The sequence below is a fragment of the Prinia subflava genome, chromosome 28 (assembly GCF_021018805.1).
Source record: "Prinia subflava isolate CZ2003 ecotype Zambia chromosome 28, Cam_Psub_1.2, whole genome shotgun sequence".
In the NCBI taxonomy this organism is placed as follows: Eukaryota; Metazoa; Chordata; class Aves; order Passeriformes; family Cisticolidae; genus Prinia; species Prinia subflava.
The window spans coordinates 127,058-151,833 of NC_086274.1; the positions used below are offsets into that span (position 1 = coordinate 127,058).

The 24,776-nt window shown below is 37.6% G+C and overlaps 1 protein-coding gene across 8 annotated transcripts in view; it reads right to left on the reverse strand.

Moving 5' to 3' along the window:
* The window catches only part of LOC134562472 (cilia- and flagella-associated protein 44-like), a 58,893-nt gene that overhangs the window by 32,675 nt on the left and 1,442 nt on the right, over positions 1 to 24,776 (reverse strand). For 6 of the 8 annotated variants that reach the window (XR_010083180.1, XM_063419857.1, XM_063419856.1 and 3 more), the window contains exons 2-18: positions 20,947 to 21,014; positions 19,150 to 19,327; positions 17,969 to 18,131; positions 16,859 to 16,961; positions 16,332 to 16,548; positions 14,968 to 15,082; positions 14,299 to 14,463; positions 13,057 to 13,212; positions 12,363 to 12,410; positions 11,485 to 11,584; positions 10,175 to 10,269; positions 8,342 to 8,548; positions 7,301 to 7,411; positions 5,499 to 5,651; positions 3,595 to 3,813; positions 3,018 to 3,160; positions 1,892 to 2,162 (exon numbers count right to left, since the gene is read on the reverse strand). Coding sequence is in view for 7 of the 8 variants with exons in the window: in XM_063419857.1 (XP_063275927.1) it covers positions 1,892 to 2,162; positions 3,018 to 3,160; positions 3,595 to 3,813; positions 5,499 to 5,651; positions 7,301 to 7,411; positions 8,342 to 8,548; positions 10,175 to 10,269; positions 11,485 to 11,584; positions 12,363 to 12,410; positions 13,057 to 13,212; positions 14,299 to 14,463; positions 14,968 to 15,082; positions 16,332 to 16,548; positions 16,859 to 16,961; positions 17,969 to 18,131; positions 19,150 to 19,327; positions 20,947 to 20,989 (2,487 nt within the window). In the remaining variant the exon portion in view is untranslated. The remainder of the gene's footprint in view (positions 1 to 1,891; positions 2,163 to 3,017; positions 3,161 to 3,594; positions 3,814 to 5,498; positions 5,652 to 7,300; positions 7,412 to 8,341; positions 8,549 to 10,174; positions 10,270 to 11,484; positions 11,585 to 12,362; positions 12,411 to 13,056; positions 13,213 to 14,298; positions 14,464 to 14,967; positions 15,083 to 16,331; positions 16,549 to 16,858; positions 16,962 to 17,968; positions 18,132 to 19,149; positions 19,328 to 20,946; positions 21,015 to 24,776) is intronic. The other 2 variants (XM_063419858.1, XM_063419860.1) reach the window with 1 other exon arrangement.

Below are 24,776 nucleotides of genomic sequence, written 5' to 3' on the forward strand. Positions count from 1 at the left end.
ATAAAGCTTTCATAAACATTAAGACAGAGCTCCCACCACTTCTCATCAAACCAAAAGAAATCTTCATTTTCAATGTTACTATCTGGGCTTTAAACATTACACTGTAATGTTTCAAGCAGAAAAAGCAATGAAGCTGGTTTATATGTAAAAGAACTAATGAAACATGGTTCTTAGGGACAGAGAACACAGATCCTATAACCTCCTCAGCAGCATAAATCCTTACATCATTGCTCATCCTAACTTCACTCTGTCCAATAACATCTTCGGTTCTCTACCCCCCAGCCCAATTCTCTTGCCTCCCCCCTCACTGCCACATTGACAAAAGTCAGTGTCATGAGCTAATTCCCAGTTACATGTGTCATTAATCTGGTTGCCTTTTGCTGACTGCATAATGGATTCACAATTATTAACTGTGAAGAATGACAGATGGATGGACATTGCAGTAGCACAAGCCTCATTTCCCTAGGCAATCATGCTCTGAAAAAAGAGGGGGGACTATCACCCAACAATTTAGTTGTACTTAATTGATCTGTAATTTAACTCAGTTAGTTTCAGATGATTTGTATTTGATTCTCTAAGAATCTCATTAAGTTTAATGAAGACAGAATTTTTTAAATCTTCCACATGACTTAAAACTAGAATAGATATTTAATTAAGATATACTATGAGAAGGGAAAAACTCTACCAGGATGGTCATTAAGCAATGTTGTTAGTTCTGAATAATAGAACTGACCATAAAAGTCTTTATATAGAGCTACTTACTTACTCAAAATTATAAATCTATATATATGCTTTATAATTGTATATTAATCATTTCTTGTAATACTGGAGTCAGCAGGCTCTGATATCAAAGGTTCTAATCATTCACTTATAGAAAATAACTCTGGCCCTGTTCTCGGTGCTATATAGTCTTGTCATACTGGTAAAGAATTCCAACTAGTCATGAATAATTTAGCTGAATGACCAAAATCACAATTTCCTCTGTCTCTGCCAGCAAGCATCCTTCAAAATGTAGTTACCAACCAGTATTAAAACATATTTTAAAGTTTAATTTGTTTTATGTTGACACTTTCAAGATTTTTAAACTCTACCAAATGTATGTCTACTGTAATATTTATTGTGCACAATGGCATTTCTTCACTCAGTAGCTCTCACTGTTCTTTCAAGTTATATTTATCTAATTCAGACACTCTTAAGACTTTTTAAAAATTCAATAAAGTCTGAACATTTTCCGTTGAGGAGTTGACATCCCTCTTCTTGTGCATTATCAGCAGAACTGCTTCTGAGTCCCAGTGTCATCTGTTGAAGCATGCCAGAGATGATCAGCTCTGCAGTGAGTACGGGACACCTGTACATTCATTACTACTAATGCTGTCCAAGAGTGAAAGAGCAACGGGATCAGCATCGGTTTGTGCTATGTTGCAAATGTAAAAACTCCATCGTGAATTTTAGATGAATGGTACTAGATGTATGGAGAAACTACGTATTTGGTGTTCCCCAAAAGGGTTTCTAGAGTCCCCATTCAGAGCAGAATCATTCTTTACTGGAATTAAACCCAAGAAAGGTATGAAGTATGAGAAATCCTTGCAATTCTTTCATTCCAGGAATATGCATGACTACGCATTTGAGTGGGAAAGCACTGGTAGAATATTACATAAGAATAACTCATACTATGTTTATTTGGAGAAAAACACAAAACACTGAGAAGGAACAATGCAGTCCCAGAGCCCACTTATTAGGGAACATTTGCAAGAGCTATTCCTCTGAATAGTTTGGGAAACTTCAGCTTTTGCTATGAAACCCCTTTAAGAAAAATAATTGAAGCACATTTGCCCATCAGGTTATTTCATACCAAATAGGCCTAATTCAGTGAAAGAGGGTATCAACTTACCCTAGGAGGGGGGATTATGACCTTTAGCTCTTTGGGAGGTGCTTCCTCTGACAAGAGGTCGAATGCAAAAATGTTTCCATCTCCACCATATGTAATCAGACTCTCATTATCATGACTTAAACAGATCCCTCGGATCTGCCCATTATCGTTGTCATGCACATTCAGGTACCAGTAGTTCTTCAGGGCATCCACTGACACCTCTTTATCACCGAGAGGATAAGCACGCAGCGAGCCATCCTGCATCCCACAGAACATCAGGGGGTGGCTGGTACTGTTAAATAAACAACAAGAAACAGTAATAGCAGCAACTTCCAGCAAACAAGCTCAAAATATGAAAAGAGCTAATCGAGCTTAATCGAAATCACTTTCCCAAGTTTGGAAGCTGAAAGCAAAGAATTTGGACCATTTAAAGTATGTGTGATTCTACTATGAAATGTTTTTCAGCTAACTGGCTGCTCAGTAACATTCCAGCACTTGCTAGATACATTAGAACTAGTTTCAGCCCTGAGAAGGGCAGGGTAGCTGACACCAAGTTAAAAGCTAGAAAAGAAGTTTTTTCTCCCTGCTCCCCATTTAGTACAAATGGTGGTGAATGCAGCCAGCAGTAGATTCAAGCCTGAATGAAACCTGCCTTCTTTTGATGCAGAACACGCCTGGTCTTACAGGGAACCTAATGCTGGGAGTGTGAAAAGAATCCAACCTTTCCATTCATACAGTTCACAGAATGTCCTGAAAAGCCTATATTCTTAGCACAAGAATATAGCACAAGCTCCATGTTCTAAGTCTCTTTGTTAACTATGATAAAGAACTGCTGTTCTGATGACCACTATATGCAGGGACTTCTAAGGGTTCTCCTGGAGTTCTACACTCTGGGGTGTGTCGAGTTCTAGTCAGTATTTAGAAATCCCACTTTTTTGTCATTGAAGGTCTTTAAAAAATGTTCTGTAAGACACGTGGCCCGGCTATGTCCATTAAGAATTTTAAGTGAAACTCAGTGCCAGGGAAACCAGAGAGAGTTTGTGTTAAGCCACGATTAAAAAGGGACAAAGGACTACAGACTCCTCCCTTCCAAGTTTAATTTCACCAAGCTTTATCCCAGAGCTATTTGTTAATTACAGTGTTTTACCAGAAGGAGATTTGGTGAATGGGGTTATTTTCGGTGTTCTCCATAGGAATCACTTCAAAGGGTTCATCTTTCCTCTTCTCAGGGTCTTCTTCATCATCATGTGAGAATTCACAGTGATAGAGAAACCCTGAGTCGTACCCACCCTGAAGAAGAGAAGGACCATAAAGAAATGGTGACAAAAGAAAACTGAAGCAGCTGATCAGGTAGATGCAAATTTCTTCCTTTCTTAAGGAGCTATGATAAGTTAGAAAATGCTACTTCCAAACACCTAGAGATCCTATTTATCCACAGACAGAAGCCTGTCACAATCACTGGCATTACAAGACATTCTACCCCTATGTTAAAATTCTACCTGCTGCTTGGGAGAGAACAGCTCAGTCTTTGTGCTCATTCAGGCATCACCAAGAAGGGCATCTACTGAAAATCTACCAAACACTCTGCACAGAATGACACTTCTGGGTTACTTCACAAAAACCACTGAAACTGCCATGGATGAAAAGAATTGAATGTCCTAGAGATGACAGGCTTCAAAGGGAAAGGATGTCACATCATCAACATGAAGTAAAAACTGATTTACCAAGGAAAGCCAGAATTTTCCTGGTGTTGAGTAAAAGCCACAGAGGATGGGACTGGGCTCCTCTGGTATGAAGATATCTGGCAATGGCTCTTCTTCAGGTTCTTCCTCTTTAGTTTCCTCTACCTCAAGTCCCATCTCCTTTTGCTGCTTTATCCATTCAAGCCTTGCTTTCTCCTTCTCCTCCTTTTCTTTCTCTCTCCGTGCAATCTCCTCTTCCAGCTATTACAACAAGCAGAGAAACACGGAGACATGAAACCAAGGCACTCCACACATCACTGACTGAAGGAGTCTCATAAATGAAATCCAAGGTGGTCCTGGCATTATACATACAGGATATCTACAGAAATCTCTTTCCTGTCAACTTAGCAGAGATCAACCAGACTTCATGGGACTCTCCAGTGAAATGCCCCCATTTCCCTCCTCTGAAGTATTTACTCTCAGTCCTTTGAAACAGAAATAATTCTGAATGACAAGCAGATTCCAACATTTCCTCAGAGAAATTATTCCAAATCTTCACCACTATGCTTACTGCTGCAGAAATCCTAAGTCCTGTCCTCTGCATGCCCTGGAGAAAGAAGAGCACTGGAAAGCTGTACTCAAACAAGTTCTAGTGCATCCCTGGTATACAGCAAAAGAGAGAAGCTGTAATAGACTTCTTCTGAACAATGAAGGAAAGATTTATCAAACCTTTAAAACTCTGTTCCATTCAAGCCTCCTGTAGCATGAACAAGTACCAAACATTCTCCAAAACCGTACCTTCCTAAGAAGTTATTAGATAGAACCAGCAAACCCTTTAATATTATCAGCTGATCTTTGTCTGATTTACCTTTTTAAAAAATCTCCTGTTCTAGGGACTCCACAGACTATAAAGACTACTTTAGTGCTTCACCACCCTTACTGTGAGAAATCTTTCCTTGCATTAAAACATCCGTGTTCTAACTTATTAATTATTGATCTATCTCCAGAGGAAATAGAGAGCCATTAATATTATTTCTCTCTGTAATATTTTTTATTTTTAGTGATTTAGAGTTTCTCAACATTATTCTTCTCTTTTGACTAAAACAAAACAAAACTGACCAGTAAACAAATAAACAAGAAAACCAACAAAACTCTACATATATTATTTCAATTTTTCCTTTCATATGCATGCTTTGTGATCATTCTCATAGATACTGCTGTGAAAAAACACCAAGAGATCTTTTTCCTGAATGCTAACTTCCTCCAAGTTATAACATGAAATGAAGCTTTGGTAATACAGGAGCAGTTAACAGAGAAGGCAGAGAAATCACAGGATAACAACAGAACCAGAGAGGCTGTTGGATTGTAGTGGATTGAATATGGAACTGAGAGCCTACACACTGGAGTTCTCCTCCTGTGCCTAACATCAGCTTGCTTTTCAGTTTCACAAAACTAACTATAGCTGTGAGTGAGCATTACTCTTTTCCTTTGGCCCCACATATTCTTTTTAAATACTAAGTGTCATTCAGTAATTAAATGCACACCTTTAAACTTGAAACATTTTTAAAAAGTCAGAAATACTGCTAAAAAGAAAAGATACTTTCATGTTTGCTTGAAGGTGACTACTAGACTACCAGAAATACTCTTTTTGTGAAAATTATCGAAATTGAAATGTTTTGAGAACAAATGCACCAATACTACCTTTCTCTTTCTCTAATGCTGACTTCTAATTATAATCAAAATTCACATCATGCTTTCAGTGTCATGTAGGTTTGAATAAACCAAAAACAACTTGTAATTTCAAGCCACAAATGGCTTCTACCTGACATTCCCTTTCAAGGAGCTTAGCAAAAACCCTTTGATACAGAGACTAGAAACTCTTTTGGGTAGTTTGATCATCTGGCACAACAAAGAACAAGAAATTCTGCCACAGGAGAACTTTTTACCTTGATTTTGGATTTAATACTACAAAAATGGAAGTACTGTGTTGGCAGGTTTTTTATGTGATAGGTGGTCGCTGTATCCTGTTTCTCAGGGACAGGGGCAGGAACCTGGACAGCAAAGCCATTCTCACAAAGGATGAGCAGCGTGCTCTTGTCCTGCAAAAAAACAAAAAAATTTACAAATATAGGGCAGAGGTATAAATGGAATTGAGACAGATGGAAGGAAAAGTTAGTCAGGCAGATGCACAGGCACAAAGCCAAACTCCAGCCACACTTATCTGTGCTCTTATTCCTATGGACACTTTTAAATGGACATCAGAAATCAGTGAGCTTCTTTTAGGCTAGGCAAAGCTAAGGAACTGAAGAAATCTTTACTGTTCAAACCAGCTATAATTCTGACACTGTTTAGCTTGAAAGCAGCATGATGATTTTTTGGAAATTTGGTTAAATTAAAAGATGGATTTGACCCAAGAGTTAGTAGATTTTAGGTGGATAATTTCATATATTTCCATACTAATAAATCTTTTATATCATCAAGACTTGGCTCGGAGTCTTGCCAAATGCTTCTTACCTTTCAGTTTGTTTGTTTATTGCTGGGACCTGACATGTCCTTTAAAATGCAAAGTTAGGAAGAACAGGTGAGGTGAGGGTAATAATTATTCAGTGTTTTGAGATTTTAAAAGACAAGTATTTAGTTTCAATTTTCATAAGCTATCTGGAGACAAGAGAAAAGGCTTATTTTATCTGACCCATCACTAAAAATGTGCAAAGAGGGCATATTAGAGTTGCTATGGAAACCCTGACTAGGAATGATATGGTTCCTGTGTCTATAGGACCTCAGTTTGAAATGCATTCATTATATTTAATGTATTTAATCAGCAATGCTTCTTTAAAACAAACAAAAGAAAGAAGTGGTGTGACACTCAGGTGCTGGCACTGTGTAGAGCAAATGTTCTCATCTAGCAATAGAGGCCAGATCCTGGAATTGCTCAGGCAGAATCTAACATATCCAAGACACAATGGGTGCTTCTTTAGTAAGGAGGAGTACCTTGTCTTCAAGGAAAAGACTCAAAATGCAACTGTCAGATCAAGATCTGTTATTTCTGCAGTAAGACAGAATTCACACCAATAGCCTTCTTTTGCCAGTTTTTAACAGTTCAAATTAACAAGTGAAAATACCAACACTTTGCCACTATGCACCTGTAAAATATATCTTGCTAGCATCTAAATATAATGAATACTCTCTCCTCTAAATAAGGATAGTGGACCAAACAAAATTTCAGATGTTACCCTAACCCTAGAACACGTTTAAATATTAGCAAAAGCCTATTTTTATATGCCCTGACACATTGCAAACACAGAATGTGAATTTCAAGAAGCACCCAAAATCTTTCTTAATATTGTCAAAAAGCTTTTCAAAAGCCAGTTTTAATATGGGCAAGAGTCACAGAGAGTAACACCCAAATAACTTCTTTGTCAAAGAGAATCAGACCTTCCAAAAGCTTAGGAATTAGATTGTTTCTTCAAGTCAAGGGCTCAAAAAGCATACCACAATCTTGTAGTTTGCATTATCCAAAACCCAAAATATGTCCATAGTGACTGAACCAGAGATACAGCTACACATAACCTTTTAGAATCTGTCACGCTGAAACAGCATGAAGAATGAAGTAGCAAAACATTGTTTGTATTGTCTATAGAGGACATGACTAGAGTCATGGATCTTCATCTATTTGCACTGGAAATTCCTTTTAAAATGAGATGTTATCACTGCTGGGATGGAAAGAAAACAAATACACATTACTCACATGAGAAGGTGGAGACCAGTGTAATGCCTGTACAGGCCCAGGGACACGGATGAATCCAATTGGCTTGTATTCATCCTCAATAGCAAAAAAGAAAACTGTTTTGTCTTTACTCTGAGGGAAAAACAAACAAACAAACAAACAAAAAAGATGACTGAATCAAAGCTGACCAAAAAATTCAAAAGACTCTAAGCACTTTATGACATAAGCACATACTTCCATTTTTTTGTGTGTTTTAACAGGGGAACTTAGGACTGGATTTCCATGATAATTACTGGGAGGAAATAAAAATCCTGTCCATGTTGTGGCACCCATAGCTCTTAACTGCCTTCATGGGCCTTCTCTGGCATGCCCAGCCATGTGTTGTCTGCCCATTGCCCCAGGAGCTCCTTTAAATCTCAGTCTCAGGCCTGATTTTTCAGATAAGGCAGCGCAAGCTGATTTCCCCAGATAACAAGAAAATCCAGAACTGGTACACAACATAATTCATTGTAGCTTAAATCTTACATTACATGAAATGCATGGCAATTCAGCCCAAGGACCATGTAACTGCAAATTGCACTGATCATGGCTAAGGACTAACTTTTTAAAAATAGACACCGCATTAACTGGAAAGCATCTCAAATACTACCAGGCATAATGACAAACTAACTGACTGGCCCTGTGGTAAGGCCAAGCAGTGCTGGGTAGCAGCTGGATTGCTGCCAATGTGGTGTATCCACAGACTTGCTTTTACTAATTCCAAGATCCTACTAAACTAATTCCAAAATGAACCAAATCCATCTTCAAAGGGGATTACAGAATTCACACTAAACAGTCCAGTAATTCACAAAATGAATTGTGTGAACTGCATGGTTGCTTTCCTTCAGAAAAACAGATGTGAGTGCAAACAGATCCTTCTCCCAGCACAGAGAACTACAACAAGCAATCAGCATGAGCAACAGAAGTAAAACTGTGTTGTCAGCAAACAAACTTTATCTTATCTCTTTTAAAAGGCTCTACATTTGTGGCTTAATAAAAACAACCAAACTAAATGATCCATACCCCTGTGGCAAATATATCTCCCTCTGGTTCATATGCCAGGGCTGTAACTGCAGCAGAATGAGGTTTGAAAACTTGTTTCAGATTTATCTCTGCAATCTCATTGGCCTGTCCTGCATGACCCGGCAGCAGTCTGGGATCATAAACCTCAATTATGCGGACAACACCATCTTCAAACCCCACGGCAATCTGACCTCCTTCTGGATTTACCTTTAAGGGAAAGGAAGAAAAAAACACAGTGTACATCAGAGAGCTTAGAAGAATAATCCATATGGCACATGCTCTGGAACTCACCTTACATGGAAGTGGTGCTAAAGCACAAAGAATATTTCATACATGGGAAATGTTGTTTATTCTCTCTAATACAGTACCACAAAGGAAGAGAGAGGATTGGGTTATATTTTGGGGGTTGGATTGTGTTTTGGTTTTTTGAAGTCGTAACATGCCATTGAGACTGAAGATATTAATGAGGATGGGGTTGTAATGTCTGAGGAAGAGGTAATTCATACTGACATAAAGATATATGAGTAGCTTCTTAAGCAGAAGAGTTGGAACTCAAAACAAAGGATTATATTACCTTGAACAAAATATGGGGCACCAAACCTAAGCATGATTTTTGAAGAGGTCAGGTTTGGGTCTGGCTGACTCCATACAAAGCACAGGAGTCAACAGGGACTGCTACCTGAGATGGAAAGGAGGAGTCTACCATAAGTCCTGCTGGTAAGCCAATTGCTAACAATTAAGACAGGCTTGAACTGTGATAAAGGTTAGCAGAAACAGGCCTGTGTTTTAGCTGGATATAGCTGGACTTGTGGATTTAGCTGATATTTGTTATTTGAGTGTCTTGAAGTCAGTTATAAGCTGACTTGTCAATGTTCACTAGTCTAACAAATATACTGCTGGCTTGTCTATGAGGAGATTATGGTATACAGATGCTTCAAAGTATGTTGGACTAAGTTTTCTTAGATTTATAGCACAGATTTTAAAATGCATTTGCACACTTTAAACTGTGACCAAGTATTTAATGCAATTTTAAATGCAGCTGGATAGACTAAGTACCCTTCGTTTTTCAGCTTGTGTTTACTAATAACTTTGGCAAAACTGAACTGAGTCAGTTTTGTGTTGCTGTACAATTTATTGTAGCAGACAGCTTACTTCATGAAGGCACAGGTCACCACTTAACAGCATTTCTGAAAGCCTGCATGGCCAGAATTATATTTTTATAAAATAATTATTTTTATAAAATAAAAGGATTCTCTCAGTGGAACTCTCACCTTGAACATTTAAATAATTATTTTCCTCCTAAATTTGCTTGTAATTAACCCACCAGGCTTGCAATGTTTTCTCAAGAACATAACTAGACACTAATTGAATTAAAATTAGCAAATATGTCTAAAAGTGATAGACTCCACACTCCACAAATGATCAGTTCTGGCAACAGTTTTTAATGATTTATCTCCAAATGTTTGTGATTTGTCTGGGCTGTCATCTCAAAATGTGTTAACTAACTCATGTTAATTGACAATTGCTCTGTGTGGGTTAAATAGAAGCTGTTAGTCTACATACTCAGACTACTTCCCATACTGCATACTGAGATCTGATTTTAAAATCTTAGGAAGGCACAAAGTAGGATACCTGATAACCCCCAGTAAAGTTAAACCGTTCCCATACTTTACACAAACATACTACCCCACAAACTCATACATCCTGCTACAGTAAATCCCACCGTGGCCTAACAAGTGATCTCTAATGTCTCATTTGGTGAGCATCTTCCTGGATGCTGGCGGGCTCTGGGCCCCTTGATGAATTTTTGCTAACATGCTATGAAGAACTCACAACAGCCGGTGCCCACGCCAGCGCTGTTCCTCCCTGCGTGAACTTGGTTACGCTCAGTTGGCTGTTGCTGCCAAAATCATAGACACGCACTGACCCTGTGTGGAAAGGAGACAGGAAGAATTTATTTCTTGCAATATCACTTACATGCTTAGGATTTATGGAGAAATGTCTATTAATTTAAATCAAAATCTGGATAAAATGTATGTTTTCTCTTTTGAGTAACAAAATTCCAGCCTGGAAAGATGCTGGTTTCAGAGTACCACAGCTAGCATGGTGCTCGTGAACAAAAGATATGATTTCTTCACTCTTCAACTTACACAGAGCCAAGAGTTGTCAAGGCTGAGGGTTGTAATATGAAATCCCAGGCTGACAATCCACATGTAATTTTCAAGTGAGCATGGAATTGTGGCATACTCTAAGGAAAATCTGCACTGACAACATAGGAAAAGATGATAGGCTAATACTTGGGACTGCCCAGGGAGGAAAATACAGGAGATTGTCCACAAAAGATCCAATTTCATCAGAGGGAAAATTAACAGATTCAGAGGCACACATATTGATTGCAAAACATTCCATTCCAACTGGCATACATGTGAAATGTCGTTTGCTCAACTGGTAGGATTTTGTCTTCAGGCTAGAATAATATGTGCATTGTATAACACAGACAAATTACAAAACAGTACTGACAAGAATTGAATTAAAAGACCTTGTAGTGTTTTCTGAACAGTGAAAATGACATTGTTAGTGTTCTGGCCAGTAGTTCTTCCTTCAAAGCACAATGAAGCTAACAGTGAGAGGCCTAAACAGTAATATTTGCACAAGTTAAATTAATATTTCTGTAATTGCTTGTTATCTGTTGTTGAGAGCATAATAGCTATTCTATTTTCTAAGAAAGGCACAAACATTAATATTTGCAATGGCTTACACAATACTGTAGCTGTATGTAATTCCTTACAAGATAAAAATCCCAACATTTAATAAACCCCAACAGTGAACACCAGTGCTGTTACTCAAACCAGATGTCTCACCTTTTCAGCCATTCCTTCAGAACAAACAATTTACAAAATTTCCATTAAAAATGGCTGTTGCTAAAATCCCAGTTTTTTAAGATGAAGCAGTCTTAATGCATTGTTCCAAAACATGAATGATTTGCCTTAACTATTAAAGAACGGATCCCAGGAATAACAACTGCGTGTAAGGTGACTTGGCAAGAGCAAATGCACAAACACAAAACACAGTAGTTCCGAGCATCACTGCCCTTCAACACCAACAGTGGCAGTGGCAGGAGAGGAAAGGCCCTGAGTACTTACGGTCAAGAGCTGTGGTGGCCATCAGGCAGGTAAAGGGAGAGACACCGACGGCCTCGATGCTCCCAGAGTGGAAGGTGCACACACGCTCTCGGACCTGTGTCTGCAGTACAAAGCAGAAGAGAAATTCTGCTGCATTTTAGACTTGTGCTCTCCAGTCTGGGCTTATGCTACCTGGTTAATAATTTCATCATCCAAGGAATTACAGACTTTGCTATCATTTTTTTTACATTAGTTTTTATAGTATGCATCTTTTATTTACCATAAAATTCTTGGAGCATATTTTACTTTTCACAAAAGGATTTTATTCCTCACAAGGGATTGTTGCTATTTACTTTATTATGTTCCAGAGCAAAAATTAAATTCCCCCTTTTTCACCTCTGTCATCTCTTTCTCCATCAAAAACATCTCCTGCAGTAACACTAGTTACAGTAGGATAAAACACTTCAGGAGTGTTTCATCTTCTCCTTGTTTTTTTCTAGTTCCTTCTGTCATTTAAAGACTACAGTAAGGGTTGGCTCAAACACCTATCTACAGAGGATATAACAACACTCCTTGAACTCATTTCCTGCATCCATGCAACTTTCATTACCAGTTTATCAGAATCAAACTCTTTTAAAATAACTTGAATTTGACAGCTGAAATTTCAAGAATCAAAAATCAAATTCTTCTCTATCATCCTACACAATCATTACAATCAATTACACTTGAAAATTTTTATGAAATAAAATATCTTTCAACGCTACAATTTTCTACCGTGCAACTTCATAAAACACAAATTTCATTCCAGATGCAACCAGTATAGTCACAGGATGTAATAGGATATGGTTCCTATTGCAAATGAACGGAAGAAATCAGAAGAAAAAAACCTCCAAAATTACCTTATTTGAAAAAGTCAAATCCAGCTTCCATATTGCTCCATTTGTATCCTGAAGAAGAAAAAGCATTAATTGAATATTTTCAGGCTCAATTGGGAAATAAAACTGCACATGGTGACTTCTTAAAAACTCCTTAATGATTATCATTGTGAAACAGAAATGCAATTATGTTGGTCTTATGAATCCCATCCATCATTTTAAGATAACAGAACTTGGACAATACCTTTTGCCATTCTCCCATGCTTATGCCAGAGTCTCACACATTACTGTACATTAAAAAACACAGCACAGCATAAGATAGCATAATTCAGTTGGAAGGGACCAGCAAGGATCATCTTGCCCAATTGCCTGATCATTTCTGGCCTGACCAAAAGTTAAAGTATGTTATTGAGGGCCTCTATTACATGCTTCTTAAATATTGACAGGCTTGGACCTTAAAACACCTCTCTAGGAAGCCTGTTTCAGTGTTAAAAAAAACCCACAAAAAAACCAAACCAAAACAAATCAAAACAAAGCACCAAAAAAACAACTGTAGGTAGGTAGGTAGGTAGATAAGAAGATGATTTTCTATATATCCAGAAGATGACTAAATTCTACCAAAAAACCCACACTGATTTGTAATGGACTCCTCCTGTTACCATCACCTCCCTCATTTTGATTTTCTCCACAGGGATGCATGTACCTGAGTGTGTCTTACCTGAGCATACCAAAAGGTGTGTCCATGGTCACGAATTTTTGTCATGAAATTCAGGCTGACATCCTTGCCCAGCCAAAGTTCATTCATAGGCTCCATCTCCACTAACCCTGTGTCATCCACAGGATCAGCAGTATCTACTACCTCAAAGCTCCACATCTTCATGGTATTGGAAGCACAAAAAAAAAAAAAAAAAAAGGTTTTTTTTATAAGACCAGGTTGTTTTCATACACAATAAATATGGAAAATCAAAATTTTAAGAAAGCAAAATCACTGCTTTGAACAAAACCTAGCACAGTGACAGAAGTTTGAATTCAGCCCTGACAACAGCAGAGCTATACATGGCAGCTTCAGAACTACGCAGAATAAATGGTATCTGTGGGCACTCAGCATGGCTCATAATGAGGCAGCACAAAATAATGGGAAGTCTAACCCTTCCATGTCCTGCTCTGTAGGATAAGGACAACATATCAGTTAGCATGCTTATAATCAACTGAATTTTCCTAAGGGGATAACACCAACCTGTAAAACAGAGTAACAACAACAGCAGGGTATGAAACCCTCCACTGTCTATAGGTCAGGTTTCCATTGATTATCTGGGTCATTTCACATAGCAGCAGCAGACACATCATGTCCTCACTTGAAGAGCAGGGAAATAAGATTGCAAAATTCTTGATCATTGACAGGTGAGATCAGAAAGTGGTGTTATGCATAAGGAAAATATTTTGACCTTAATTTATAGAATTATTTGTTAATTACAGGATGTTTTTTCTTTTCATTTTCCCCTATTTCAGGATATGCATCTCTGAGATGCTAGTTAATTTCTGTCATTTTAACATTAATAATCTGAGCTTTTAAACACTCAGAAAATTAATTTCAAATATTCCTGTAGTTTACCATTTATCTTTTAGATAACACTACATATTAATAGGCCTGAAAATTGTAAAATGTTAGAATGCAGTCAAGAACAAAGCTGTTAGAAGACCACTCGAGATTATTTTGATTTACTAAAGTAAACGTTGATTTATTTATTACTATGAAACAAGAAAAACTGCATGCCATGCTATCCAATTTAAACACATACACCATGGAGATGTGCTCTTATTTTCTTTGTTCTAAAAAATAATTTTCAGAAAGAAACTGCACTCCAAAATTTCCTCCAAAATCCTGGTAAAGGAAATGCATAACACTTCCCTGCTGACCAGACATTTGCACACCTAAAGGCAGAGCAAAAGCAAAACTCACCCGAATGAAACCATCTTTTCCAACAGAGTAAAGTTTTCCTTCATCAAAAATTAACTGGCTGATAGAGCCCTCATGACAGGGTTGGCGTCCAACTCGACAGAGCTCTACTTTAATGAGGCCACCTTCCCAAAGCAGGAAATTGCCCCATTCAGCCCCTGAGATAACCTTTAATGCAAATGAAGATAAGTATATAAGCACCTGCATGTAACCGTGCAGAAATACAGGCAAGAATCCAGTGAAAATTTGTGGCTTCCTTCCATGAAAGTATGAAATCCATGGCAAAAGTGCAGACATTTGCAAGAGAAGATGTAAATGTTGAGGAGGTTCAACTTTTTAGCAATGTGACAAATTTGCATGCACTGAAATGTTTGAAGATTAGGACCAACAGTCTCTTTGTATTTCTGTACACTGTTTTCACATTAGAAAACACTCAGCTCTAAGCCAACACAGACCTTTTCTCTGTGAATTACAAGAGTATTTTCCAATTATTACAAAGCAAGACAGGGTTTGGGCAAATTGATGGCAATGTTTTCTTCTCAGAACAGTGCATCACAGGCCTGATTAAAAACATTTTAAAGCAAGTAGTAAGTCTCTAACTTACAAAGACTTTATATCAAAGCCTAAAAGGGTATATAGTATTTTTTATTTTTGTCACTTTTTCTTACTTACCTTCCCATCGGGAAGCTCCACAAAACCTATAATGTCAGACACTGCTGTTTTTCCAAACCTGCCCAAAGCTCCTTGTAACTTGAGACCAGTTAATGTGAGAGCCATCTTCCAGAACCTGCGTACAAAAAACCACACCCCTCTCTGATACAAGATTTCCTAAACACTGTTCAGTCCCTCTTAGACATTGCAATACTCTTACCAGGCATGCCTTGCCATGAGGCAAGGGCCACTCATGTATTACTCTTTTCTGCAGGAGAGCTTGGGGTTTTTTCTTTTGAAAATTACATAAAACTTTGCAACTATACAAACACTTCCCTATACTACTCCTATGAAAAAGCTAGAAAAAGGATTTGGAATAGGCAGAATGAAGACTAAACTACTATTTAAAATTAAGAAGTGTAAAATCCACAGCTACATCTTTCCAGCTACAACACATACACATATTTAGGGATTCCTATTTTATTCTTGCTGTGGAGTGCATGATGCTCAGTTTTGTAAATCCAAGGGACTGAGGTCTTCACTGAATGTCATCCAAGTTCTCTTGTGGAATTAAACTGTACTATAAAATCTCACTGAACCAAAGGTTTTATCCTAAATATTAATGCCTCCTGTGTGTGCAAGAGATATTACTTTTAAGATAACTGTTGGAAATCGTAATTTGAGTCCACATTAGGTGAAAGGTCACATTTATCATGTAATAAAGCTATGTCAGAGTTTATTTGTTGTATTTTAGATCAAAGGAAAGTTTGCAAGAGATTTTGTTTTGTCAGGTTTCCATAAATAATGCATTTTAAACCACATTTGTTCTGTGTCCAAATAAATAATTTGCTATTTCAGACCCACCTTGCAACCAAACTATAAAGGAAATCTCAGATTTTGATCTGATTTCCCCATTAAAATTCAAAGAAACTTTAGATGCATTATACTTTTAAAGATATAATTTTTATTATGACAGAATCCCACTCATAGCATAAGTCTCTGCTGTGTTAACATTCAAGTACTGGATAAGCACAGAACACAAAAAGAAAGTTTAAAGTCGTTGGGTGTTTGGCTCCCTTTTTTAAAAAGACCCATGAACTTAGCAGGGAAGGGATGTGTGGAAACATCTTTTGTAGGCTTTTGGTGAAATCAGAGGGTTTCTGATCCATGACTTGGCGACCAGCAAGCATCATCCTATTAGGACAGCAGATATTGAAAGATTTGTTTGACTGGTTGAAGGATTTGAAATGCCTCATTTTTGTAATTGTAAGGGCCAGTTAATACAGAATTCCTCATTGGTACATGATTGTTAATGGTACATTCTTGTTAGTCATCTCCTATGTATCATGAAAGTGTTATGTATTAATCCTGATCAGCAAACCTACCTGATGTGTCCTGATCCAGCTGTAGTTAGATGCTCTTCGTTCGCAGCAGAAAACATGACCTTGTACACATCCTGTGCAAAAGCTTTTGACCTCAACAGAGTCTCCTCTTGTTTCCAGTCCCAGATAGTCAACATGTAGTCAGGGCTGCTTCCAACACTGGCCAGCAAAGTGCCAGTACGGTTGAAATCACCAAAAACATAGGCTACCTCTGTTCCACCTAAAGAAATTGTACAAGCCACAATACACAGTCACAGGAAAGAGTTAGAAACAACTCAAAAATCCACTCGGAGCTCAATTTTCACTGAAATTATTTTTTTTTTTAATAGGTAATGGCTTCAGGTTGGGTATCTCTATCAAATAAAACATGCAACAATGAAAAATCTTGAAACCAGTGTTTTCTATTTCCGCTGTGAAGGACCAAAAGATTCTATTTTCTTCTAAACTAAAAATGATGCACTACTCCATCTGCTGGGATCTTTAAACACTAGTCCATCTGTATAAAATTAAAATAGAACTTTTTACACTACCTTTCAGTATTCTGTAGGGCCTCACTGAAGGATATGTGTAGATGACAATGTTTGGCTTCTTTCCTTTTTCTCCTACTGCAAAGTACTCCTTAGTAGGGTGTGCCTTGAAAAAGCAGAAGTCCTGTAGCATGCTGTAATAACACCTTTGCTTTTATCCTATTAGTTATTGTGTTCCCTCACTCATTAGCCAAAACATACTGCCATAAATACTAGATTGCATTGTTCTGTGTGTTTGTTCTGAGCAACTGCCAACATATTGCTCAATATCGGAAGGAAGCCACTATGCACACAAAATGGTATATGACACATATACTGCGGAATCATGACAAATGGTCAAACAATCTGCTTTGTGATGCATCCTTTTACTATTCCTACCTCACTCAGCCCCACTAGCTAATCTTTCCATAGCAGCATTTGTGTCAGCAGCCATCTACTTCAGCAGACTGCTGCAGAAAAGCCATCCTAAATGACACTACTCTGAAGGTGTAAAAATGTACACTGACACCCCAGAAAAGGCTGCTTATAATGAAGCAGGACAGTCTGAGGCTGGTAGTCTGAAAGCCTCGTTCATGTGCAATAAAAACTGAGAGATGGCAGAGCTTTCACAGGGAAAGGTGCTTCAAATTCAGAGACAGAACTTGAGACTTCAAGCTCTTGATAAGTTTATTAGAGTGAAACCAGATACTTTTCCTCTTCATTTGTGTGGGAGCTTGATTTCCCAAATTTTAATTGTAAGTAAGACTCTATATTAGTATCAGTTGTGATTAGGACAGATGAAGTGTTGAAAAAAAAATAAAATAATTGCTATGAGCCAAATAATTTAAATAAGTATGTAGAAGTGCTAAAAATTAATCCCAGCTGGACTTGTCAGTCCTTTTAGGTAGCTGAGCCTGGGATTAAGGTGTGCAGATACTTGCTCTCTGCCAATTACATTGATGGGACAAGAAGCCCATGCTGCATGGTCCACACATTCCTTTAACCAATCCCATACTTTCTTATGTAGATGCATGTGCAACTGTAGAAGTCTCATATCTGGCAACAACAACCAAACAAACACTTTTTTTTCCTAGAAAGTGACTGAAGTTCTTAAACAGGAAACCAAAGCCCTACTGTGATAAACCCAATTCCACCGCCACAGCTGCTCCGGACATAGTTCTGGTAGTTGGTTCTCAGGTTCTGGAGCACCACCTGGTTGCCTGCTATATAGCCCACAGTGTGTCTGTCCATTACCATCAGGTTTACTGGCCTGGTACAGTCATATCCAAAAGATTGTCTGGGAACAGTCCAATAAGGAAAAGATTAGACACTGGCTTTCTAGACAGTTTACTAAGTGGATAGAAATGTTTAAACAGAAACTGAAGTGGGAATACTGAAACTAGTGACTAAGCCTGATGCCAGGAGACAATTTTCTTCAGTATACAGTGAAAGTAAAATATATCTTGATTCTATAACTGAAAGGAAGGCACAAGAAAAGGCCTTCTAAAGTTCTTATGCCATCTTTTCATCTCCACTATGGGTAGCACTTTTGCGTCTAACTAGATCATTTGGAGCTGCAAGGAATTCATATTTTGTCTGTGTTCTCTTTTCAGACAAAATGTAAAGATGTCCATCAGATTACCAGGAACAGTTCTACAGATAAGAGATCAAACCAAGCAAGTTTTAAAGCTCACTTCTTAATTGTTTATAGGCAGATGTAAAAAGGGGGAAATCCAGTCTTTAACTGAACTATGTCTGCAGAAAAAACACCAGCATATATGAGAGTCACATATCATATCCTACCCTATTTGACCATACCTACTGAAGAGTCTATTGTAGTTCTTAACTGATGGGCATCACTTCCTTTATTCTATTAGTTTAGATCTTCTGAGCATCAGAATACCAATCTACCTCGCTCCTTTCCCACTTCTCTCTTATGAGGTTCACAGGAACTCTTCTGCGCTCCTCTCAGCTTCTTGGGGAACACCAGTGTGGCTACAGATCAAGGGAGACCTTTGCAGGGCATATTCTGATACCAGTGTTCCACCTGGTCACATCAGCTTCTCCGTGATCTAGTTTTACAGGAATACTTATGTTTAGTAAGCACTACGCACAGTTTATGTTTATGAGGTCAGGACAACACCGAAGATTAAATTCACCCAGAACCACAACTGGCCAGGATTTTTACCTGGGTCTCAACCAAAGGTATCCCATTAATGCCACACAAGCTACTCCAAATTTGATCAATACAATCTTGAGAACGTATATTAAATATCATTAGCTTTGAATTTGCACAAGCTCAACAGAAAGGATACTTAAAAGTAAGAAGGTCAGTGGGTATCTCATTGTCATCAGTGGCATATGGTCCTGAATATACCTCTTCATAGGAGTAGACGAAGGTTTCTGGGATTCTCCTTTTCACCTTCTCAGGCTTCTTTTGTGATTCTGAGGATACTTGATGATTATCTTGTTCATCCAAACTGCCTTTTGCACCTCAGGAGTGGGAACATAACAGAAATTTATATTCAGCATAGTTGCTGGTTTTGCACCTAACCCTACAAGGGAAGGAGTCACAATTCTTTGACAGAGCAATCAATACTTCATAGATCAAAACAAGAGTCCTATGTCTTAGTAAATACTTGTCCTGGAACTGTCTGCAACAAATACTCCCATGGGCTTCTAAAAACTTCACTGTAAATATTCAGAACTGAAGAATTTAAACAAGAAAAATTTTGAGACCATTTGAAAAATACTGGTTTTAAAATTCAAGATTTACCAAAGCAGTTCAGTTGAGGTTTGCTTGGTATTTAGGTCTCCAGTTTAGAAACCAAAGCAATTTTAAAGTGTCTCTTTTCAGTAGCTATTGAATGCACATTGTTACACAAAACAATTATTAAAACCACATATAATGGACTGCCAGAAGACACCACTGTCCTCAAGAAAGCAAACTGCTGATGTCTGACCCAGTGTAGTTCCTCACCGGATCACAATGCACAATACTGTCAACTTGACTTCCAACTAGTCATAAGCACTCATTAAAAGTAGTTTCCAGTTGGTTGTCCCAGGTTAAATCGATTTTGTAAGCATTTCATGCTGTCCTGACTGTTTTCTCTCCTAGGTGAGCCATGAGATACAAGCAAAGGGGTCAGAGACCAGCCAGGCAAAGAGCAAAGCTAAGCCCACTGAAAGGGAGCAGAAGTACTTCATCACTGTAACTGATTAGAGTCTGAGGTTGTTAAGCTGTTCCTAATAATAACAGTAAAACCAATGAAAACTAGAAAATACTGGGGGTTTTAAGTTTGTGCCAACATCTCCTCAGTGGACACCAGTTCTCAGCAATGCTCTCAATGTCTGATTCTACTTGCTCCCCTTCTTCCTCCTGCTCCTCTGCAGTTGGTGATTCCATTGAAACACTAGTTTTGTTTTCTTTTGCAACATGTAATTGGGTTCACCCTCTTATGTATGAATTCCTTTGACTAATTTGCTCATACATGTCATATTAAATAAATATATAGTTCTGTAGTCTCCTCTGTCCAACAGCAGCTTTCCAGCATTAAGTGTAAGAAGTTTGCTTCCAAAACCCAGTAATTTAAAACTTAGGGGAAGGAAAAAAAAACCACATCCTATAACAGAAAAAAGATGTAATTGGAAGATCAAACAAATGCCAAAAATAATGCAGCAATGCATCAAAAAATCCTTCTAAACTGGATTTGTTATTCATGCTGCCTGGATTTAGTGTGTTAGATCACATGCAGGACACCTAAAATAGACACTGGACAGGCATTTCAAGATGAAAAGTATGTTAAAAAGAAAAATACCAGCCTTTGACTGGAAGAGTCTGGCGGAGTTAAAAATCTGGTTTTAGTATTAGCTACAGACAGAGGTCTAAGCAGCAAAACTTTTCAGGGGAGGGACTCTGAGAGCTGAGGCACAGCAGGAACAGCAGGCACAGGGCTTAGTCCAGAACTCCACTATGACCAGAGTAAAAATAAGGTTTGGCAACAACAAGAGCAGGCACTGGAGATGAAGCAAGAAAGGGGTGAATGGTGGAAGAAGCCAAAAGTTATTGTAGGTTCAGTACTGAAATCATGACATATTGGGGAAATACTCACCACTGGGATCTGCCTGTGTATCTTCTTCTGCTTCCTGTTCCATTGGAAAAGATGGATGTACTTTCTCCCTGGCAGTGGTAAAGACAAATCTTTAGTATTTTTGCCTTTATTTGCCATTTAGACCATTTTCATTTCCTCTCAAATGCTTTGAGATTCCCAAAGATGCTGTTTGTCTTCTGCCTGTACACAAATATGGATAACCTAAAGATATGTCCTACTTTGTAGTAAATTAATTGGCTCAGGTTTTAGGACTCCAAGCTCCGAATAAATTGCTACAGCAAGACTTTCATCTAAACACTGTGTAATGTTGGGAACTGACATGATTTAAATGTGTTGAGCTTCTCTTTAATATATTGGGATGAGATCTGCTTGAGAGACAACAGGGTTATTCCTTCACCTTTGTGGTGGACTCACAAAAATATCCAGAGATAGACATTCTGAGATCACCTAATATCTTGAATGGAAAAGCAAGAGAGATGAATCTTTTTTAAAAAAAGGACTTTCTTCAAAACATTTTATGATAATGGAAAACAAATTCTAAATGTTAACAAAATTAAAAAAAAAAAATTAAACGGCTTAATAACACCCCTCCCTCACATGATTTTCATCTTTCAGACCATCTTTTTCAGGGTGCTACAATTTTCACTAGTTACTATTGTCCTCTGAAGTGGAAAAGGTCAAAATTTGCCATATAAAAAACTGAACACATTTTTACAAAAGTCTCAAAAAGAAGCAAAAAAGCATAAGCATTACTCTTACTCTACATCTTTTCTGCCTTTTGATTTCATATGTGTTCTCTGTTTCCAAATGAAACACTTCAAAATGCACATTGGAGCAACTTTGTATCAATATTACAGCATTTAAAAAACTATTCAAAATCAGAAAATTCAGAAGTTGTATATAAAGAAACATGAATACTCAGAATAAGAAATATGGGCAGGATGCAAGCAAATGTCTCTTCGTTTGTAATCATGACTTTGATACCACTAAGAAGTCCCAAAAATGCATTTCCTGTTTCCTGCTTTGGGTCAGAATTGGTTTGGAAAAAAATATTTTGAGGAATGTCAGGCTTTTCCAATATTTCAGGAAAGGCAAAGTGTCCTAACATAATGCCACCCACGAGAAAGACAAGGAGGAAAAAGAAATATTTCAGATATGTCATTCTTATTATTATATAGCCAATCTTCATCCAAAAGTCCTAAATATCTGCCAGAATCTGACTTTCCTGCATAATCTCACATAAGAATGACAAATGAGCTTTTATCCCTTAGGAGTGCTGAGAAAAACTTGAAAATAGACAAGCAGAAAGTTTTACATTTAGAAAACAAATGAAAACAATTGCAATCTATCTCAATATATTTAAATTAAATTCTTGGTGTTTTAATGGGGTAACACAACTGATATCACTGAGGCTGAAGAAATAGTTACAGACTATTTGCATAAATAGATAGTGGAGTGTTCAGAGACCTGAATTCTAATTTCAAACTCAGTAATGACGTGTACAAGTTATATCAGCCATTTCACCTCTGGCTGTCTCAGTTATCTCCTGTGAAAAATTAGATAATAATACTTACCCATCTTAGCAAAGTGTTTTGATATCCACAGAGAAAAGAGCTATAAGATTTCAAATTATTGTAACTAATTAGCAGTCATTTATCTTCTAAAAATTAAGACTATCATAGTTTTCATTATAAATTAATTCCTATCTGGAAAATGCTTTAGGCTGAAAGAGGATATGAACATTTCTGCTCGTGTTGATATCTGGGTTCTAGTTAAAAGAAAGGTATTGCAATGTCCACTGTGCACATTTTTGTGATGGCACCCAAGCAAATTTGTGCCAAATCAAATTTTGAATTTAAGAACTCAGAAGAGGCTCAAGGGGGTAACTTGTCAACTTTGGCTGCAGATTCTGGGTTTCCTGACTGGCTGATCCAGAAAATTCTTGCACAGGGTCACCATGACAAAGCCATGTATCTCTCTGAAAGTTGATTTTATTTTCCTAGGGGAAGCTGGTAGGTTTTTTTGCAACAGATTTCCTAAATCAGAAATATTTAAGCCTTTTGATACTGAAAACTGAGAGAGTAACAAGTAGAACTGGTGTGACAAGTCTAGCAAGAAAAGAAAACAAGTTAGCAATCATAATTTTTCTGCCAATGTCTGACCAAGGTAATATATTTTCCTCCTAGTCCTAGTAAATCAAGACACAGACTTGAAATACTGTACCACATCCACATCAGTTTCATAAATTCCAAGAACTCAGGAACTCATTCCAAGTCAGGACTGAATCCAGGTTATCCTTGTTTCAGTGGACAGCGCTACAAGCTGGGAATCTCAGCAAAGTTCCATTTTCTTTCAAATTGCCTTTTTCTTAGCTATGTTCTCAAAAGCCACAGAATGGAGAAATGTGTTCATTCAGGTATATGACCTCAGTTATTTCAAAATAATTCTTTTCTGTCAAATTTGCTGCCACACAAAATCTTTATATATGAAAGTCTCTGAAAAAATCTCACTAAATTTAGACATGAAGTGATTTCTCATCTCAGACAATTGTTTCATTTATTCAAAATACAGCATAATTAAATCAAATGGGTATTTATTTGCTAACACATAAACAAATTCAGTGAGATGACACCATTATCTATTTTCTCATTCTACACCTTTTTTCTCTCCAGAAAAAAAGATGTTTGAAAGTGTAAGCCTCATAAATGCAGCTCTTGCCTTCATAAACCCTGTAACTGACACTTCAACTACATAAAATACATGAAATTAAATAATGATCAAAATGCAGCCTACAGTTTTACTTCTGAAAACAGAACATATCTAACAGTTAGTTTAAGCTGTCTCTGCCCCACCATTAACTGTTTAAGTGTGCTTAAATGACATCTCCTATCAGATTTTATATCCACAGAAGAGTGATCATCAGTTCTGACCACTAATTCAGTTTATGTAGAAGTAGGGAACTATTACTGCAGAATAAAACTGCAGTGCTCTAAGTACCAGCAATAAGCAAGAGATTAAAAAATTATCTCTACATTGTGGTACTTTTGCAGGATTTTATTTTTTTGGTTCATTCCAAAATGTGTTAATTTTTTGTAGAAAAGCTTTACCCACTGGTGGGCTTTAGGAAAAAAAAAAAAAAGACACTTGCTCCTTCCTTCGTGAGAGATTGTGTTATTCCTTTAGTTGTTTTCATTCCACATGAAGGAACTCAGTTTGTCCCAGGACTTCCAGTCCTGTCTCCTCCTATCACTGCACTGTGAGCCTTCCAGGCTGCTCTCTCTGCTCTTTCTGTCCTGGGGGTAGCACTGGTCTCAAACACAGCTGCAGCATTCGGGTATCATGAGGGGTGTCTGCCACAAGGAACTCCACACTGATCATTTCTTTCAGGGTGAGGCATCTTCTTCGAGTCTAGCTCTGCTTTGGTGTGTCAGGTTTCTTCTCATCTGCCTGTTTCTTTAACTCACTTTCAATTATGGTCTCCCCAGTACTTTTTCCTGAATCTTTCATTTCCTTTTGAAAAACAGCAGACCATCAAACATCTCTCTTAGCATTCCTTTTTGCCTTCAGACCACATCAGAGTACATCAGCAATTTACTGGGCTGCTGATGAGTGCAAAATGGGCAAACAGGAGAGCCTTGCAAATCTTACTTTCATTAAAAAAAAAAAAAAAAAGTCTTATAGTACTTATATACAGAAAGAAAAATATCCAAGTGTCAATCAGGCATAGAAAGCAATGCTGTCTGTATATCATTATCCATCAGCACCAGAAAATTAGTAATAAAAGTCAGTTTAGGCAATCAACCCAAGATCCGAAGGAAAAAAAAAAGTAC